The following is a 20,890-nucleotide window of genomic DNA, read 5'->3' on the forward strand; positions in this document are numbered from 1 at the left end:
CTGAGAGCAAGTCTGTCTACTGTTTTCACCTGATTGTTGTGTTCGACTGCAGAGTAGACTTTTTAGAAATAGAAATCACAAATGGGTTGACAGAATTAATGACCGAGAATTTTGACAATTTATATAGTGCAAATTTCTTCTCCAAATGTCAATTATTCTAGTGTTTCAGGTCTTTTCAGTAGAATTTTCAGCTCATAGCCTGGTTAAGTATGAGAAACTGCTTACAGGTGAAGACTGCTTTAAGGCATGGGTTGTAAAATTTATTACCATGGCAGAAGAGGTAGATAAACTAAGATTTTATAGAAATTTAAGAAAGGTGTGTAGATATGTTTCCATAGTATAAAAGCATATAGGGATCAATAGTCTTTTATTTAAAATTTTTTTTCCTAATTTTAGAAGTAATACAGAAAATTTGAGGGGAAAAGCTAAAAGTGTGTGGTAAAATAAAACTTAGGTAACCATAACTTCTGTTAACATTTTATTGTTTTTATTTTTATATGCCTACAAGTAATGGATATAGATTAAACAAATTGCCAAAAGTCTTTGAAAAGTTATGACATCTCTTTGATTTCTTATGTCAGCTTCATCCCTCCCTTCCTTTAAAAATAAAGGGAAATAATCTAAAATTTATTTATAAAACCTTATGGCATTCCACAAAAGCATTCTGAAAGAATATGGCCCAAAATACGTTGTTTTGTTTTTGTTTTTGTTCATTCTTTTATAACCAAGGAGAAAGTAGAGAGAGAGGTGTGTGTGTGTATGTGTGAATGGGGTATATGTGTTTAGCAGAAAAGTTGTACTGATGGACGTTGTATCATTTATGTGATGTTCACTATTCCTTTCTTAGGGCCTCCGAGGATGTCCCCAAAGGCCCAGCGACACCCTCGAAATCACAGAGTTTCTGCTGGGAGGGGTTCCATTTCCAGTGGCCTAGAATTTGTATCCCATACTCCACCAAGTGAAGCAGCTGCTCCTCCAGCAGCAAGGACCAGTCCTGCGGGGGGCACATGGTCATCAGTGGTCAGCGGGGGTAGGTAACACTTGGCTTGGAACATAATGACAGTGTTCATTTTGTAATTCTGCATGTACAAAGGGCTCCACCACTCACTATATGTTAGAGCAAACCGTGTGATCATTCTGAGTTTCAGTTTTGTCAATGGGTTAATTTCTGCCTGTTCTACTTTACGGACTTGTGATAAGATTCATATGAGATTTGAACATAAGTCATAGTTTTATAAAGTACCATTCAAATATAAAGCAAATGCAGTATGAGGGACCATACTTCCTATCTTCTTAGCAGTTTTGTCCACAGATTCATTCCACAAACATCTGGGCTCACAGTGCTATGTGTTTCTAAAATTAAAAAAAATTTTTTTTCTAACGTTTACTTATTTTTGAGAGAGAGAGAGAGACAGAGAGTATGCGAGCCGAAGAGGGGCAGAGAGAGAGAGAGGGAGACACAGAATCCAAAGCAGGCTCCAGGCTCCACGCTGTCAGCACAGAGTCCGATGCAGGGCATGAACTCACAAACTGCGAGATCATGACCTTCTCCAAAGTTGGCACTTAACTGACTGAGCCCCGCAGGCGCCTGCTTTGTGTTTTAATAGCATGTGTATATGGCGCTAATTTCTGATTGTATTTCCCTTATGAAGAATATCAAACATAACTCGAGGGGCCCAAGTTTTATCTGTGATTAGCCTGAGGAATGTGCTGATAGCAGTTATAAAATTATAAAAAATACACTTTGATAAGAACTTACAGTTAATTTAATGTTTTGCTTCCATAACTGTGGAGAGTTAGAGCACGCAGTGATAGAGGTTTTTTGTTTTGTTTTTGTTTTTGTTTTTGTTTTTGTTTTTGTTTTTGTTTTTTATCATCTATCTTAATCAGCACATAGAATCTTTCAAAGAAAAAAGATCTTGGGGCACCTGGGTGGCTCAGTTGGTTGAGCCCCTGACTTCGGCTCAGGTCATGATCTCGCGGGCTGTGAGTTCAAGCCCTGTGTCGGGCTCTGTGCTGACAACTCTTGAGCCTGGAGCCTGCTTGAGATTCTGTGTCTCCCTCTCTCTCTGCCCCTCCCCCACTCATGCTCTGTCTGTCTGTCTCTCTCTCTCTCTTTCTCTGTCAAAAATAAACATTTAAAAATTTTTAAAAAGAAAAAAAGATCTTTATTTTAAAAAAATGTTTTAAGTTTATTTATTTTGAGAGAGACAGCACAAGTGGGGGAGGGGCAAGGGGGTGGGGAGAGAATCCCAAGCAGGTTTCGTGCCAACAGCACAGAGTCCAACGTGGGGCTTGAACTCACAAAACCGTAAGATCGTGACCTGAGCTGAAACCCAAGAGTCAGATGCTTAACTGAATGAGCCACCCAAGTGCCCCCAAGAAAAAGATGTTTAAACTTAACCAGAAATATCTCCAAACTCTGCTGAATGCTTTAGTTGATATATATTGCTCAGAATCATGTATGTATAATTTTATTGTAAATTCCCTTGTACTTCTGTTTTCTTCCTTGATCTTTAAAGAAAACCAAAAGAAATTAGATTTTAGATATTAGAAATTAGGTATTAATTAGGATAATCTAGTTAGAAATTAGATAGTAGTTATTAGAAGGAAATGATTCATTTAACAAGAGAATGGAAGGTCTAGAAACCTATTTCTTCTGTTGTACCATTAATTATTTGACATTACTTAGAATCTGGAGATGAATTTGAGAGTAACAACATGATTATAGAAGTGAAACAATAGAAACTGTTGTTATATTTATACGCAGAATAGTGTTACAGGTTTGTTTTTTTATACTTATTAGAAAATTGACAGTTGTTGAAGTTTCCTTTCCATGATCCTATGACTTCAAAATGTAAAGAACAACTAGAGTGAAGCGAATTGAACCATTTTCTCTAAATCTTTGAATCTGAGTTCTACAAATAAGTTTATAATGGAACAGGAAACCTATTAGATGCTTACTTGAGCTCAAGTGGAGTATGAATCCCAGCATGAATTACCTTCCTCTTTTAGCTAAATCGGTTCCCCAATTTTCTTAGTTATTGCAAAGTGGCTCTTGAAGAGGCAAAAAAAGAACATACAGGATTGGCTGCAAGCTGCCAAAAGGTGTTTGAGTTTATTATTTGAAGGAGGAACAAATAAGCCCATTTCTTTGGGACCTTCTACCCCATTATTAAAGAGACCTCTCACTTCATCTTAAAAAGTAGTGTTTATCCTGTCTTAGAATTCCAGGATCTAACGTGATTTAAAGTACTTCCTTTTAGAATTAATACATTTACCTACAGGGAAAAACTACATTTGTACTTAGGTATTAATAATTGTTGTCATTCTTCAGATACTTGTGTTCTCAGTCACCACCACGATTCCTTAAGACTTCTGAAAAGAAAACAGAGTGATGGGATAAAGAGTAATCGGGATGGTGGTCAAATTAGGACTATTTTACCTGTATTTTCAAAGAAGCCTCTTTGAGGAAGTGACATTTGAGCTGAGAATTTAACGTATAACTTTTCTCTTTCTTCTAGTTCCAAGATTATCCCCTAAAACTCACAGACCCAGGTCTCCCAGACAGAACAGTATTGGAAATACTCCTCCTGGGCCAGTTCTTGGTTCTCCCCAAGCTGGTATTATTCCAGCTGAAGCTGTTGCTATGCCTGTTCCAGCTGCATCTCCCACGCCTGCCAGTCCTGCATCCAATAGAGCTGTTACCCCATCTATTGAGGGTATGTAAGAAAGGGCTTCCAGCTCCAAAATGTCATTTGTGAAGTTCATTGTTAGAGTTTAATGTTAATTGTATGAAAAATGCAATGTCCATTCATAGGTATATATTTGAGCATACATTTAAAATTTTACATAAATGGAGTTGTTTAAGTAATACTACTAATTTCATAAATGTTATTCTTGAATGTGTGTTAAACAGGGCTGACATTCTTGGGTAGTAGCTATTAATATAAATAAACTTACTGGTGTTTGATAGGTCTGCAAAGGAGAAAAGCTTCTGGTTAAATGGAAATGTTTTTTCCCAAAAACTATAGTAAATAAAAATTGTTGAATATTTTCCCATTTTACTTTTTTTTTTTTTTTTTTAAATGTATTTTTTTTTTAGCTAAGGATTCCAGGCTTCAAGATCAGAGGCAGAATTCTCCTGCAGGGAATAAAGAAAATATGAAGCCCAGTGAAACATCACCTAGCTTCTCAAAGACTGAAAATAAAGGTTAGAGCTTTAAAAAGTCTTCTTGTATAACTTGGAAATAGGAAGGATATGTCTGATCTCATGCCAAATACAGATTGTTTTTGGTCAACACTTTTTCTTAGGATTGTGTGTATTTAAATGCATAAATTGACCAATGTCAAAATCTGTGATTAATATATTGAATAAAAGAACTTATTTTCATTTCTAGTATCTCCTCCTAAAAGGATTTTAAGTTAAAGATTTGCAGTAAATCTGTATTTAACTGTTCCACATTTCACAGGTATATCCCCAATTGTTTCTGAACATAGAAAACAGATTGATGACTTAAAGAAGTTTAAGAATGATTTTAGGGTAAGTGTTACTATTGATTAATGAGTTAGGATTTTAATGTCCTAAGAATTTTCATATCCTTCATTTACAAAATATATGCACACCCAGAAACCTCGAATGATGTGTGTAGAAAGCTAAGCATTCTTCAAGTTGTCTTTGCCTGTACTTTTAAGTAGGTAACTAAAATCATGTACTATGATAAGAACTAAACAGGTATCAAATGAAAGAGAATATAATTGTGACATTTGAAGCCATCATAACATAAGTTATTATTTGGTGTTCATTTGATTACATTATTCAACGAAGAGTAGAGCAAAGCTGAGGCATTAATTACCTGATGTGGCGAGTGGATGATGGACTGGACCTCAGTGTTCTTAGGTAGTTGCAGATTTATACTTTGTGCACAAATGTATTGTGATAGAAATCTTTCTCTAAAACCATTTCTCTGTCTTAAGTCTTGTTAACATACTCTAATCTCTCCTGGATGACCATTGCATTCTTTTCTACAGCCTTTACCATAGTAATACACTTTGCATTTCAAGTCATATTTTGAGACCAACTCAGGAGGTCATCTTGAAACTTAGCTTCTTAGAGGGAAAAGATCTGATGATTAGCCTTAGAAAAAAATGGCTGTCTTAAGAGATGAATCAATCAGGGGCGCCCGGGTGGGTCAGTCAGTTAAGCGTCCGACTTTGGCTCAGGTCACGATCTCACAGTTCATGGGTTTGAGCCCCACATCCGGCTCTGTGCTGACAGCTCAGAGCCTGGAACCTGTCTCACATTCTGTGTCTCCCTTTGTCTCTGCCTCTCCCTCACTAGTGCTCTGTCCCTCTCTCTCAAAAATAAAAATAATAAAAACATTTTTAAAAAATTACAAAGAGATGAGTCAAATCAAAAGGCAGCCTTTTCCTAGCTTGCGTTGGCTTCCTAAAAATTAATAAATTTTTGCTGATAGCTTAATTTTTATTGTCACCATTCAAAATATTACATATCATATTTTATCACAATTTATTCAGCTTTAGTGCTGTTAATAGGTGTGAATTTTAATTTTTTAAGCTATAATTAATGCATGGATGGGACACCAAGAATTATGACTGAATGCCCAGATGTCTGGTTTAGTATGTCATGCCCTCCAACACAATTAAAGCCCTCCTGTGTACTTGGCTGCCTCAGCTGCATCCTCCTGCCAGAGGGAAGGGTTTCTTTCCAGTGCAGTTCTTGATGCTGTGTCATTGAGTAGATTCCTGAAGAAGAGATGATACTATTTTGCATGATCTTCCGTTTGTTATAAATTGAGCTCATGCTATAGGAATTGCCCATTTCCTTAGCATTTTTTACAGTCAGACATTCAGGTCCCTTCTTACTTGAATTTAATTTATTATGTTTTGAAGGAAAAAACATTTTTACTTTGGAGCATATGAGTTAGTACATTTCTTGTAGCAGTTATATTGAGATATAATTTACATGTTATACAATTTAGCCATACAAAGTGTACAATTCAGTGGGTTTTAGCATATTCACAGAGTTGTACAACCATCACCACACTTAATTTTAGAACATTTTTCTTCGCCCCAAAAAGAAACACCATAGCTCTTAGCAGTCACTCTTTTGCTTTAAACCCCCACCCCAACCCCCCACCTTTCCCTAGGTCCTGAACAGTTTACTTTCTGTCTCTATACGGTTGCCAGTTGTAGACATTTCATATGAATGGAATCATGTAATATGTGGCCTTTTGTGTCTGGCTTCTTTCACTTAGCGTAATGTTTTCAAAGTTCATCCATGTTGCACCATTTAGAAGTACTTCACTGGTTTTATGGATAAATACTATTCCATTGCATGGATATACCACATTTCATTTATCCATCAGTTGATGTCTCTTTCAGTTATTCCCACGTTTTGACTATTATAAATAATGCTGCTATGAACGTAGTGTAGTTATATTTTCATTTCTCTTGGCTATAGATATCTAAGACTGGAATTCCTGGGTCCTGTGGTAACTCTGTCTTTAGCCTGTGGAGGAAAACGTCCAGACTGTTTGCCAAAGCAACTGCACTGTTTTGCATTTCCACCAGCAGTATATGATGTTTTCTGATTGTCTACATCCTTACCAACACTTGTTATTGTCTTTGTTATTAGAGCCATCCTTGTGGTATCTCATCGTGGTTTTGATTTGCATTTCTCTGATGGCTGATGATGTTGAGCATCTTTTTATGTGTTCGTTGGCCATTTGTATATCTTTTTTTAGAGAAATGTCTATTCATTTTAAAAACTGAGTTGTCTTATTATCAAGTTGTGAGAGTTCTTTATGTGTTCTGTGTACAGGTCTCACATCAGATACACGGTTTCTAAATTTCTTCTACCATTCTGTAGATGGTCTTTTCACTTTCTTGATGTTGACCCTTGAAACTTGAAAACTTTTGATTTTGTTGAAGTCTACTTTATCTTCCTTTTCTTTTATTGCGTGTGCTTTTGGTGTCATATCTTAGAAACTTTTGCTTAATCCATAGTCATAAAGATTTATTCTTATTTTCTTGTAAGAGTTTCATTTGAGGCTGTGATCTTTTTTGAATAATTTTTTAATATTGTGTGAGGTAGGCTTCCAGATTTATTTTGCATGTTGCTCTCGCTTGTCTCAGCACCTTCTCTTAAAAGGGTACTGAATTGAATAATCTTTGTCCCCTTGTGGAAGCTCCGTTACTGGAGTCTGAACTCTCCTCCATGACATCTATATGTCTCTCTTTTTGTCAGTACCACAGTGTCTCTAGAGTTAGTATGTTTTTAAATAGCCTACAACTTCATTTAGTAGAAAACATTACGTAATGTTCTTGTACTATTAGATCACAACTTCCTGCAATCTTTAACACTTGACTGTTAAATTCCAGGTAGTTGTAGGATTAGCATTCTACGTCTTTAGGACTTCTAATCTTACTTCTGTTGGGGGCCTGAATAAGTGTGAATGTATTATTAAGTCTCTTACAAGTAACTTTCTGGTCCATAAGTGAATACTGGAAAGCAAGGAAATAGTATTAAGAATGTTTGAGAGTAAGCTTATAATTTCCTAAAGGTAAAATAGCATTATTAGTTTACATTTATTATTTCCTATGTGTCCTACACTGTCCTAAGTGCTTGTGTGATAAATCCCTTAGTGTCCTAACATCCCTTTGAAGTAGGTTCTATTCTTTGAGGCAAAGACAAGTTAACTAATTTGCCCAGAGTCACATGGCTAGTTAAAAGAAAGGCCTGGCCATCTGTGTGTTCAAGTTTCTAGTAGTGCATTGGACAGTATCTAATGCATACCGTGTCCTACATAGTGCATAGTGTCCTGCATACCTGCATGTCCTGCATAGTGTTCTGTGAATGAATCATCAGAGCCATCCTCATGACATGCACTTGGCCTTGAACTGGGGTGGTTCACAAACATCTGTAGTCTTTCATTGAGACAGAATTAGGAGTACCCTGTGGTTTTGTTTTTTCCGTTCATTTTCCTTGACACCCATCTGCAGGATCTAATGTAGCTGTGTGCAGGTTGCTGATAGCTTTATGTGTGTAAGAATTGCTAGTAATTTGATCTGTTACAGATTAATGGTACGAGGTTTGGAGGTAAGTAGACTATCTGGTTTGAATCTTGCCTTTACAAAACCATAAGTATGACGTTGAAACATGTTATCTGCTTCTCTGAAGCTGAAATGGAATTACTGTAGAACCGATTTCATAGTGTTCTTATGAGAATTAAATGCGATGCTACCTGTAGTGTTTAACATAGTACATGACCCACAGTGTCTATTCAGTAAATACTAATTCCTATTAGCAAAGTAAAGATGATCGAGAATTTTACTGTCAATCAGTATTTTCTTGTTCTCTAAGTCACAGAAGAATTTCAGTTTTCCCATTAAAAGTTTATACTGCCCAAAGCAACCTATAGATTCAGTGTAGTCCCTATCAAAATACCAGTGGCATTTTTCACAGAAACAGAATAAACAATCCTAAAAATTGCGTGTTACTACAATAGATTTCAAATGGCCAAAGCAATCTTGAGAAAGAAGAAGAAAGCTGGAGGCATTCCTGATTTCAAACTATGTATAAAGCTGCAGTAATAAAGAATGTTACTGATGTAAAAACAGCCATATGGGTCAGTTATAGAAATAGAGAGCCCAGAAGTAAACCCATGCATATATGGTGAACTAATTTATGACAGGAGCCAAGAATATAGAATGGGGAAGGGACAGTCTCATCCATAAATGGTGTTGGGAAGACTGGACTGTCTAACACTATACCCAAAAATTAATTCAAAATAGATTAAAGACTTGAACGTAAAACTCCTGGAAGAGGGGCGCCTGGGTGACTCAGTCGGTTAAGCATCTGACTCCAGCTCAGGTCATGATCTCTCGGTTTCGTGGGTTTGAGCCCCGTGTCGGGCTCTGTGCTGACAGCTGGGAGCCTGGAGCCTGCTTCAGATTCTGTGTTTCCCTGTCTCTCAGTCCCTCCCTGACTCATGCTCTCTCTCTGTCTCTCAAAAATAAGTGAAAACAAACAAACCAGAAAACCTCCTAGAAGACTTCGGCATAAGCTCCTTTACATTGGCAGTGGTGGGCAGCAATATTTTTTGGTTTGACATCAAAAGCAAAAGTAACAAGAGCAAAAATAACACACAGCAAAGGAAACCAACAAAATGAAAAGGAAACCTACTGCATGTAGAAAATATTTGCAAATCACATAACTGATACGGAATTAATATCCAGCATGCATAAAGAATTCCTACAACTCAGTAGCGAAAGAACAAGGAAACTGATTTTAAAATGGCAGAGGGTCTAAATAAACACTTTTCCAAAGAAGACACAGATAGCCAACAGGTCCATGAACAGGTGCTCACCACCAGTCACCAGGGAAGTGCGAATCAAAACCACAATGAAGTATCCCCTCACTCTTTTAGGATGGCTATTACCAAGAAGATAAGAAGATAACAAATGCTGACCAAGACGTGCACCTTTTGTGGAAACATAAGTTGGTTCAGCCACTAAGGAAAACAGTTTAGAAGTTCTTCAAAAATAAAAATTAAAAATAGAACTACCATATGATCTAGCAATTTCACTTCTGGGTAATTATACAAGGAAATGAAAATACTAGCTGAAAAAGATAGCTGCACCCCATGTTCATTGCAGCATTATTTACCATAGTCAAGACATGGAAGCAACCTAGGTGTCCATCGATGGATGCACGGATAAAGAAAATTGTGTGTGTATATATGTAAGCACACACAGATACACATGTATTTTTATATAACATATACGCAAATGTGCACATGCATACACGTTATGTAACAGAGTATTCAGCCATATAAAGGAAAGAGATCCTGTCATCTGCCATGACCATGGGTGGACCTTGAGGGCATTATGCTAAGTGAAATGTCAGACAAAGACAGATAATTGCATAATCTCACTTGTGTGTAAAATCATAAAGAAAGAAAAAAGAAAAAAAACTCATACAGGTTGATGGTTGCCATAGGCCAGGGGGCAGTGAAATGGGGAATGGGGTCAAAAGGTACAAACGTCCAGTTATAAAATAACAGTTACATCAGGAGATGTAATGTTCAGTATGGTGACTACAGTCAGTAATACTGTATTGTATTTGAAAGTTGCTAAAAGAGCTGATCTTTTTTTTAAAAAATATTTATTTATTTTGAGAGAGACAGTGTGAGTGGGGGAGGGGCAGACACACACACACACACACACACACACACACACACAGAATCCAAAGCAGGCTCTAAGCTCTGAGCTGTCAGCACAGAGCCTGATGTGGGGCTCGAACTCGTGAACTGCAAGATCATGACCTGAGCTGAAGTCGGACGCTTAATTGACTGAGTCACCCAGGTGTCCCTAAAAGAGTTAATCTTGAAAGTTCTTGTCATAAGAGAAAAAAAATTGTAACTGCACTTCACGGCTGTTAACTAGACATACCGAATTTGCAGTATATACATATATTGAAGGAATATGGTGTACGTCTGAAACTAATACAACGTTATACATTAATTATAGTTCAATAAAAGATAAAGTTCAATTTTGGGGAAAAAGTCTTCAGTTTTCACTTAGGTTTACTTACTATACTGCAGGTAGGAAATACAGCAGAATGCTCAAAAGTATGAATTGTGCCTTAGTTTGCCCATTTGTAAGGTAGTGATAATAGTGTCTATATCACATAGGTCTGTTGTAACAGCTAAATGAATGAGTTTGTAAATCATTTAGAACAGTGTCCAACCACAGTATTATCGATAGATTTTCCTTTATACGAATACGACAACAGAAGTCTTACTTTTGCCTCAGAGACTCTTATAAATACTCAGAGAATCTTATGCAGTATACAGGTGGTCTGTTAGGTTGGTAGCCTCTACTAAAGACTTATGTGAACAAATGGCGGCTTAAACATTAAGTGCCTATATTGTGGCTTAAATTGCCACCGGGTGCAAATAATGTTCCTATCACCTTTTGCCCTGAGCTGCTTGTGGACTTTCTAACTCTATTGGTGATGCAGTGAGGCTTGAGATGCATAATGCTGTGTGCCAAGCCTCAGGAGTGAGACTTTGACATTTGTTTGCCCGTCTCGAGGCTTGAGACATAGTTTGTGTCTGTTCAGCCTTGCAGTCCCTTCTTGGTGCTTGAAGCGGCTGCTTATATTCTCATTGCCTCTTCAGCTTTTTAGGTGGTGCCTTTTTCCTTCTTTTTTTCTTGTTATTTCCTTCATCTATTTCTCTCTCTTTTCTTTGGAGTATGGCATCTTAAATCATCTTGGGACGGTGGTAGCATTGTTTTCTTCTGGCCGGCAAACTTAAAAACCTCAGCAACTATTTCATTGACATCTTTTGTCTCCTGCTTTTCTTCATGGTACTTGTATTTTGCAGTTTCTTTCTTTACAAGTTAGAAGGTCTAACTGACCAACATGTCTAGTCCAGTGTCCCTTTGAATCCACCTACTTGTGGCTTCCCAGCCCACTACTTCTTGAGTCCAGGCCCAGGACTTAGTCCAGCCTCCATAATGGTCACTGTATATGCTCACTTGGCTCCCTCCATTTCATTTTCCACAAGACTACTGTGTTCATCTTTGTGAACTACCAATCTGCTCAGTACTAAACCTCTTTAAAATTCTTCAGTGACTGCTCGTTTTCCTGAGAATTAAAAGCTAGAGTCCTTAACGTAGCTTTCAAGTTCGTTTATCATCTTGTCCCTCTTCGGTGAATTTGCCATTTCTTTACCCACGTATTTGTGCTTCAGCCAGTAGTGCTTTTCTGTTTCACAGTGTGGAGCCGTCTTCTTCTCTTCCCTTGGGTTTTTAAGCATGTTGTTTCTTTAGCTTAGACAATTCCATTTTCCAAACTACTACTCCCCCCCCCCCCCCCCCCCCCCCACCAAATCTTTTCTACCTTAGACTCGATGACTTTCACTGAAGAACCTTTTTCTATAAGTTGCTTTTCCTGTAGGATCCCATAGCATTTACCACATTTTGTTAAGTATCTGGTCTCACCCAGGTGATGGGCTGTTCGAGGATAGGAGCTCTTCCATGTTTTCCATACCGAGCAGGCACAATTTCTGACACAGGGAAGGCAGGAAGTAAGTATTTAACTTTTGAGTTTAGGACGTTGGAGTGCTTAGATGACTATGGTTGTGTTGCATATACATTGTGTTCTGCTATTATTGCTTTATAATAAAAACATTCTTAAAGTAATGAAAAAAGCCTTATTCGGTATATCTCAAGCTTACAAATATTAGTTTGCTTATACTCGTGGAGAAAATTCATTATAAAGTTATTTAAAATATTTAAGCATAATTATTTCCTTTATTTAGTTACAGCCAAGTTCTACTTCTGAATCTATGGATCAACTGCTAAACAAAAATAGAGAGGGAGAAAAATCAAGAGATTTGGTCAAAGACAAAATTGAACCAAATGCTAAGGATTCTTTCGTTGAAAATAGCAGCAGCAATTGCACCAGTGGCAGCAGCAAACCGAGCAGTCCCAGCATTTCCCCTTCAGTCCTCAGTAATGCGGAGCACAAGAGGGGACCTGAGGTCACATCCCAAGGGGTTCAGACTTCCAGTCCGGGATGCAAACAAGATAAAGATGATAAAGAGGAGAAGAAAGATGCAGCTGAGTGAGTAGACCTCGAATTGAGCACATCCTGTTATTTGCTTAGATGTTTCTTAAAGGGTACAGGGCCCTTCAGCTCAAGAATCTGTCTGGACATTTGGACCTGTTTTGTAGGTGGACCTCAAGTTACAAACAGCTGGGCTAAACCAGTGATGTCTTAAGTACATCAGGTCTTTGCACTCTGCACTTCTCTTTTCCTTCCCCATTTTTGTTTCCCATGGTCAAAAACTAGACTAAATTAAGAAAGTTTTTTTTTTCTGTAAATGTACAAGGAGTTGAAAAATTACTGGCTTTTGGGAATTCTGTCCCCTGGCCGCTAGTCAGTACCCACCTCCTGGCTCTGCTGCTGAGACCGGAAACTGTCACTGCCGAGAAGAGGAAGAAGTATCTGGTGCCCCTACTTGGAATTCAGCATGTTTTCTATCATAAACAGTGTTTTACTTAATGGTTAGATTTGTTAAGATAAACTTAATTCTGCACATTCAGGGTATTATCAATTGAATGGATCTTTGTGGGCTAGCCTCAGAACCTAATCCAAGCTAACCACTGTTAATTCATTTGTTCTGGTCTCCATACAGTCCAGTTATGGCTGAACTTTTGGAATGCGGCTTGTTGATCAAAAAGAGTGCTGCTGCTTAATTTGAAGCAAAAGTTTTTATTTCTTAGAGTCATGATTTTTCCCAAGGCATGTCACGGAGGAAACGCTTTGTCACATTAGAGAATACTGCGTGCTAGGGGGCACCTGGCTGGCTCAGTCAGCAGAGGGTGTGACTCTTGATCTTGGGATTGTGAGTTTGAGCCCCATGTTGGGTGTAGAGGTTACTTAAAAATAAAATCTTAAAAAACAAACAAACAAACCCACATGCTAGAGAATTGATATATTAGGGATTGCTTTTAGGAATATTTTGTCTTACCAGTTTAAATATTTGTTGATTGCCTCTGAGAGAAGAACTATATATTAACTTTTTTTTTTTTTAGTTGCCCCTTTTTGGCCGATCCTTATCAGATTAAAGAGTGGGAAATTCGTGCGTATGTTTTAATGAAGAGGATTAGTGATTCAGTAAGAATTGTTTAATGTATGTTCAGCAGTTTAACAAAACAGGTATGGAAGACTTGAGAGAAACATAAGTTCCATGCAGATTTTACTGGCCCTTTTTAATTTTCCCCTGGTTTAGGCAAGTGAGAAAATCAACACTGAATCCTAATGCAAAGGAGTTTAACCCTCGTTCCTTTTCTCAGGTAAGTTTGTTTCTTTCTTTGAAGTAATCTAGTCTCGAAAATGATAAATGTAGTAGTAGTAGGATTTCCCCCATACCTGCCATCTAAAGTCAGTTATAGGATGCTGAAAAACCTGTAGTTTCTGTTCCTTTTTCTGTGGTCATTTATGAATACTTCTGAGCCATGGAAAAGATTCATGTTTTGAGCCATGGAAAAGATTCATGTTTTGTTTTGTCATCAGTTAGATGTGATCTGGGGCAAATCTTTGAATCTTCCTCACTGGCTGGCTAGCGATGAACTATTATTCTATTAAATTTGTAAGAAGATATTTCTTTACTTTTAGAAACACTTTCCAGGGGGCACCTGGGTGGCTCAGTTGGTTAAGCATCTGACTCTTGATTGGGTCATGGTCTCACAGTTTGTGAGTTTGAGCCCAACATCGGGATCTGCGCTGACATCGCAGAGCCTGCTTGGGATTCTCTCTCCTTCTCTCTCTGCCCCACCCCTGATGGCTCTCTTGTTCTTTCTTCTCTCTCTCTCTCTCTCAAAAATTAAGTAAACTCTAGGGGTGCCTGGGTGGCTTTGTCAGTTAAGCGTCCAACTTTGGTTCAGGTTGTGATCTTGCGGCTCATGGGTTCGAGCCCCATGTCAGGCTCTGTGCTGACAGCTCAGAGCCTGGAGCCTGCTTCGTATTCTGTGTCTCCCTTTCTCTCCACCCCTCTCCCACTCACGCTCTGTCTCTCAAAAATAAGTAAACAATTAAAAATATTTTTTTTAATTAATTTTAAAAAGATGTTAAAAACTTTCTCCAGTTCCTTAAGGATCACTTATTTTTAGGTGCTTAAAAAGCTGTCATTTTTAGTAGTATTATTGATGTTGGCAAATTATTGTAATAAATGAGTTGGCAAATTTAATTTCCTACATAACTTTTTCCTTTTATTTTAAACATATGGAAGTTTATTTTCTAAAGTTTTTTTCATTAAAAGGGACTAATTTAAAGTGAGTAGATCTTAGAAAGATGAGAAGATCAGTTTTCAGATTGCAATAATAGCTTTTCATCTGAAGATAGTTGATTTTTATTTTTGTAGCCAAAGCCTTCTACCACCCCAACTTCACCTCGTCCTCAAGCACAACCTAGCCCATCTATGGTGGGTCATCAGCAGCCAGCTCCAGTTTATACTCAGCCTGTCTGTTTTGCACCAAATATGATGTATCCAGTCCCAGTGAGCCCAGGCGTGCAAGTAAGTCCTAGAATTTAACGTGCACTTACCCTCCCTAGTTATTTTTATTTGACCCCAAGCACTCTCTAGGTATGGGGTGACTTGAGGTAGTGATGGCGAAACAAAAATACTTGAAAAGAGGAGGCATGTGATGGCATGGTATGTTTTTAGTATAAAATGTGAGAATGTTTTCTGGTGAGAAAGAAAGATGGTTTAGATTTACTGGTTTGGGGTTTGTCCTTTTAGGTGTGAGTGTGATTTTATTTTTTAATGACTCCTGGCAAACCAGGAGACCTCAGAACTAGCTCTCTAACAATATACCAGTAAGAGAAAATAGTAAAATATATTCTTACTATCATAAGAGCCTAATTTTCTTTTTTTTTTTTTTTTAATTCTCTCAAGCCTTTATACCCTATACCTATGACGCCCATGCCAGTGAATCAAGCCAAGACATATAGAGCAGGTAAAGGTGAGAATAATCCTGCCTGTGTTTGCTTGTAAGTGTGCATGCTGCATGAATTAAGTAATATTTGTGGTTCAGCTTTGACTTTTGATGAGCCTGTATGCTGACTTGTGGTACCCAACACTGCCTAAGGTGTTCAGATGTATTTTTTTTTTAATGTGTATTTATTTTTGAGAGAGAGAGTGTGCATGCAGCAGAGGGGCAGAAGATCCAAAGCAGGCTCTTTGCTGACAGCAGAGAGCCCAGTGCGGGGCTTGAACTCATGTACCATGAGATCATAATCTGAGCCGAAGTCAGATGCTTAATGTACTAAGCCACCCAAGCACCCTAAGATGCATTTTTATGAACAAAACTAGGAGAGGAGAAATGCTCATCAGTTATGATTGTTCAAAAGAATTCTTTGAAAAGAATAATTGAATTCTGAAGTTTTCAATGTTAAATTTTGAGGAGTGTTTGTTAAATTATTTTACCAAGTTGCTGACCTTTGAATTTTTTTTTTTAATTTTTTTTTCAGTATATGAAATTTATTGTCAAAATGGTTTCCATACAACACCCAGTGCTCATCCCAAAAGGTGCCCTCCTCAATACCCATCACCCACCCTCCCCTCCCACCCCCCATCAACCCTCAGTTTGTTCTCAGTTTTTAAGAGTCTCTTATGCTTTGGCTCTCTCCCACTCTAACCTCTTTTTTTTTCCCTTCCCCTCCCCCATGGGTTTCTGTTAAGTTTCTCAGGATCCACATAAGAGTGAAAACATATGGTATCTGGCTGACCTTTGAATTTTATACTAACCTGCAGTTCCCCACCCCCACCCCTACTCCCCATCCAGAATTTCTTTTTGAGCGGAGGCCAGCTCACTTCAGAAACCATCAGAATCTTCATAGTAGAGGGATGTTTCCTCTTCTTAAGATGGCATTATAGTATAGTATGGCTCTTGGTGTGAGAGAGGCACTTTATCTTCAGGAGGCAGGGTCATTTCTAGTAAGGGAGAACAGGCACATGTCAAGAACAGCACCTATAAACATATGCTATGCTCAGAAGATGGGAAGTGACTGGATAATTGGTTTGTCCATAATTCACATTTGGCAATTATCAAGATTTTGCCATATTTACCTGAGGGTGCTTTGTTTTGTTGCTGAAGTATTAAAAGTAAATCGCAGACATCATGCCATTTTATTCCTATGTACTTAGTGTATATCTTTCTGAATTATGGACTTTTTTTTCTTAGATGGCCAGAGTGGTGTTATCACACTTTATAAAATAAACAGTAATTCCCTTTCATCTAATAAATTTATCTAATCGATTATCCTGATTGGATCAAAAATCACATTTTTAGGGGCGCTGGGTTGGTTAAGTGTCCAACTTCAGCTTAGGTCATGATCTCCTGGTTTGTAAGTCGAGCCCCAAATCGGGCTCTCTGCCTCTACCCCCACCCCTACCCCCAAACAAATAGACATTTTTAAAAAAATATTTTTTATAATTGATCTGTTTTGAATATGGATCAAAATATGATCTATACATTATCTTATTTAAAAAAAGTTTTTTTAATGTTTATTTTTGAGAGAAACAGAGTATGAGTGGGGGAGGGGTGCAGAGAGAGAGAGACAGACAGACAGACAGACACAGAAACTGAAGTAGGCTCCAGGCTCTGAGCTGTCAGCACAGAGCCCGACACGGGGCTTGAACCCACGAACAGTGAGATCGTGACCTGAGCCAAAGTCGGACGCTTAACCGACTGAGCCACCCAGATGCCCCTGATCTATAAATTATTACATTTATTACATGTCTTTGTAGTTCCTTTTCTCTTTGTTCTCCTGTTACTGCTTTGTGGCAGGAACCAGTTGTTATGTAGGAATGTCCCGTATTCTAGATTTGTGTCTCTACTGCTTGTGATGGCATTGAGTACTTCAGTTCAGGTTTAACTTTTTTGTAGGAGAGAGGTAAGAATATTTAAGATGATTATCAGTGCTTTATATTAGATCATTCAGGAGGTCCACAATATTGGTCTTATTCTGAGTATTGGTAAAATTAAGGGCTCAGGTGGCGATAGCCCAATTCTATCTTTTTATCTGTCTTTTAACAAATTATCACAGGGCTTAGCTGCCTAAAACAATAAACGTAAATTATCTCAGGAGGGTCAGAAATTCAGGAGTGGTTTAACTGGGTGGTTCCGCGTCAGAGTCTCTTAAGAAATTGCAGCCAATGGGGCGCCTGGGTGGCGCAGTCGGTTAAGCGTCCGACTTCAGCCAGGTCACGATCTCGCGGTCCGTGAGTTCGAGCCCCGCGTCACGCTCTGGGCTGATGGCTCGGAGCCTGGAGCCTGTTTCCGATTCTGTGTCTCCCTCTCTCTGCCCCTCCCCCGTTCATGCTCTGTCTCTTTCTGTCCCAAAAAAAAAAAAAAAAAAAAAAAAAGAAATTGCAGCCAAGCTGTTGGTTAGAACTGTAGTATATGAAGGGTTAAATGAGGCTGGACAATCTACTTCCAGATTCAGAGTTGTTGACAGGATAGTGCTGGTCATAACGTGGCAGCTGGCTTCTCCCAAAATGAGTATTCAGAGAGAAATTGATCTAAGTGGAAGCTGCAGTGTGTTTTACAACCTAATCTTGGAAGTGACATAACTTCTGCAGTATGCTGTAGATTACACAAAGCCAACCTGGAACAGTAGAAGGGGACTACACAGGGGTGTGAATACCAGGAGGCAGGATCACAGGGGCCCATCTTGGTGAGCCTGTTTCATTTTACTATAATGTGTATAAAATAGTCTTTAAATATTTGTTGTCTAACTTCTCCTTACTATCTGTTTCATTAAGAATTGTGTAAGTGCCAGTTTTCTGAGTGAGAAACTGTTGGTGTCTTTGCTACTTCCAAAATACTGTCTTCCAGAGTTACTGAGTCATGTCAGTGGTTTGATACATCGATAGACCAATCTGATTGGACTTGTTTTCATTTGTCAGGGATAGCTTTTTGATTATTTTAATTTTATGCATATGCAAAATATTTGTAAGATTGCAAAGTGGAATGACATAAAGAGATCATTCGGAGAAGTCTTGCTTCCAGCCCAGTCTCTTCCACTTGTACTTTCTCTAATCACTTCTGTTCTAGTAGGTGCATCATTTTTTTTTTTTATCATCAGCAGATGATCGTTTAAAATTATTTTGTTTGTCCTCACAGTGTTTATTTTGTGAATATTCATTTTCTATAAATATATATTTTTAAAATCGTTTTATTTAAATATAATTCACATGCCATAAAATCCATCCCATTGAAAGTATACAGTTTAGTGGTTTTCAGCGTATCAGAGTTGTCCAGTCATTGCTACAGCACATTTTAGAACATTTTTGGGGTACCTGGCTGGCTCGCTTGGTGGAGCATTGACTCTTGATCTTGGAGTTGTGAGTTTGAGCCTTACTTACATTGGTTGTAGAGATTACTTTTAAAAAGAAAAAAAAAAGACCATTTTTATCACTCCAGTAAGAAATCCTGTACCTTTTAGCAGTTACGCCTCCCCCTCCCCATGCATATACACTCTCATACCCTAGGCATAATATGCTTGCTTTCTCTATAGATTTGCCTATTCTGGATATTTCGTATGAGGGAAAACATGTTGTATGTAGGCTTTTCTGCCTTGTTTCTTTTACTTAGTGAAATGTTTTCAAAATTCATCCATGTTGGAGCATTTATCAGTACTTCATTCCTTTTTATGGATAAATACTATTCCATTGTGTGGATATACCACATCTTATTTATCCGTTCATCAATTGATTCCTCTTTGGGTTGCTGCCACTTTTGAGTCTTATGAGTAATGCTGCCATGACCATTTGTATGCAAGTTTTTGTGTAGACTTATGTTTTTATTTCTCCTGGAGTGAAATTACTGTGTTGGAGTGTATGCATCATTTTATATTTCTATCATTAGTGTACAAGGATCCCAGTTTCTCCACATTCTTGCCAATACTTGCTATTGTCTTTTTGGTTATATCTATCGCAGTGGTTATAAATTATCTCATCATGGTTTTAATTTGCATTTCCCTAATGACTGATGGTATTGAGCATCTTTCTGTGTGCCTATCAGCTATTTGCATATCGCTGTAGAAAAATGTCTATTCAGATTCCTGACCTAATTTTTAACTCGGTTATTGTCTTTTAATTATTGAATTGTAGATGTTCTTTATACTCTCTGTGTACAAACCCTTTATCAGATAAAGTATTTACAAATACTCCCATTTGATGAGAGTTTTAAAAATTGCTTCATGGTGTCCTTTGTAGCACAAAAGTTTCGTTTTATTTTTTACTTTTTAAATGTGTATTTATTGTTTAGAGAGAGAGAGAGAGATTGAATGAGCGGGGGAGAGGCAGAAAGAGGTGGGGACAGAGGATCCGAAGCTGGCTCTGTGCTGACAGCAGTGAACCGATGCGGGGCTCAAACTCACCAAATGTGAGATCATGGCCTGAATTGAAGTCGGACTCTCAGCCAACTGAGACAGAGCCACCTGGGCACCCCTGGTATTTTTTTTAAGTTTATTTTATTTTGAGAGAGACACACAAAGAGAGCATACATGTGTGAGCATGTGAGCGGGAAAGGGCAGAGAAAGGAAAAAGAGAATCCCAAGCACCAGAAGCACCCTGTAAGCACAGAAGTTTTTAATTTTGATGCAAATTCATTTGTGTTTTTATTGTTGTGGCTTATGCTTTTGGTGTTATATCTAAGGAAAAACCATTGTCTGAACCAAAGTCACAAAGATTTACTGTGACTTATAAAGAGTTTTATAGTTTGGCTGCAACATTTATTAGATTGATAATCCATTCTGAGTTAATTTTTTTAAAGTTTTATTCGTTTAAGTGATCTCTAACTCCAACATGGGGCTCAAACTCCTGACCCCGAGATCAAGAGTCACTTGCTCTTCCTACCGAGCCAACCGAGTGCCCCATTCTGAGTTAATTTTTGTGCATGGTATGAGGATAGGGATCCAAATTCATTCTTTTGCATGTGGTTTTCCACATACCCCAGCACCATTTGTTGAAAAGACTATGTCCTCATTAAATTGTCATGACGGGGCACCTGGGTGGCTCAGTTGGTTAAGTGTCCAACTCTTGATTTTGGCTCAGGTCATGATCTCACGGTTCGTGAGTTTGAGTGCCACGTTGGGCTCCGTGCTGACAGTACAGAGCCTGCTTGGGTTTCTCTCTGCCCCTCTCCCACTCATGCACGCTCATGCTTGCGTGTTCTGTCTCTGTCTCTCTCTCTCTCTCTCTCTCTCTCTCTCTGTCTCTGTCTCTGTCTCTCTCTAATAAACTTTAAAAATAATAAAATAAATTGTTATGGCATCTTTGTGTTA

At 38.2% G+C, this 20,890-nt stretch overlaps 1 protein-coding gene across 8 annotated transcripts in view; it reads left to right on the plus strand.

Annotated features, from left to right (window-relative positions):
* ATXN2 (ataxin 2) overlaps positions 1-20,890 on the plus strand; it is a 127,714-nt gene that overhangs the window by 74,978 nt on the left and 31,846 nt on the right. For 6 of the 8 annotated variants that reach the window (XR_007455336.1, XM_049619918.1, XM_049619922.1 and 3 more), the window contains 8 exons: positions 848-1,030; positions 3,525-3,722; positions 4,106-4,213; positions 4,473-4,543; positions 12,354-12,658; positions 13,830-13,893; positions 14,961-15,113; positions 15,495-15,561. Coding sequence is in view for 7 of the 8 variants with exons in the window: in XM_049619918.1 (XP_049475875.1) it covers positions 848-1,030; positions 3,525-3,722; positions 4,106-4,213; positions 4,473-4,543; positions 12,354-12,658; positions 13,830-13,893; positions 14,961-15,113; positions 15,495-15,561 (1,149 nt within the window). In the remaining variant the exon portion in view is untranslated. The remainder of the gene's footprint in view (positions 1-847; positions 1,031-3,524; positions 3,723-4,105; positions 4,214-4,472; positions 4,544-12,353; positions 12,659-13,829; positions 13,894-14,960; positions 15,114-15,494; positions 15,562-20,890) is intronic. The other 2 variants (XM_049619919.1, XM_049619923.1) reach the window with 1 other exon arrangement.

The sequence above is a fragment of the Panthera uncia genome (genome assembly GCF_023721935.1).
Source record: "Panthera uncia isolate 11264 chromosome D3 unlocalized genomic scaffold, Puncia_PCG_1.0 HiC_scaffold_8, whole genome shotgun sequence".
Lineage (NCBI taxonomy): Eukaryota > Metazoa > Chordata > Mammalia > Carnivora > Felidae > Panthera > Panthera uncia.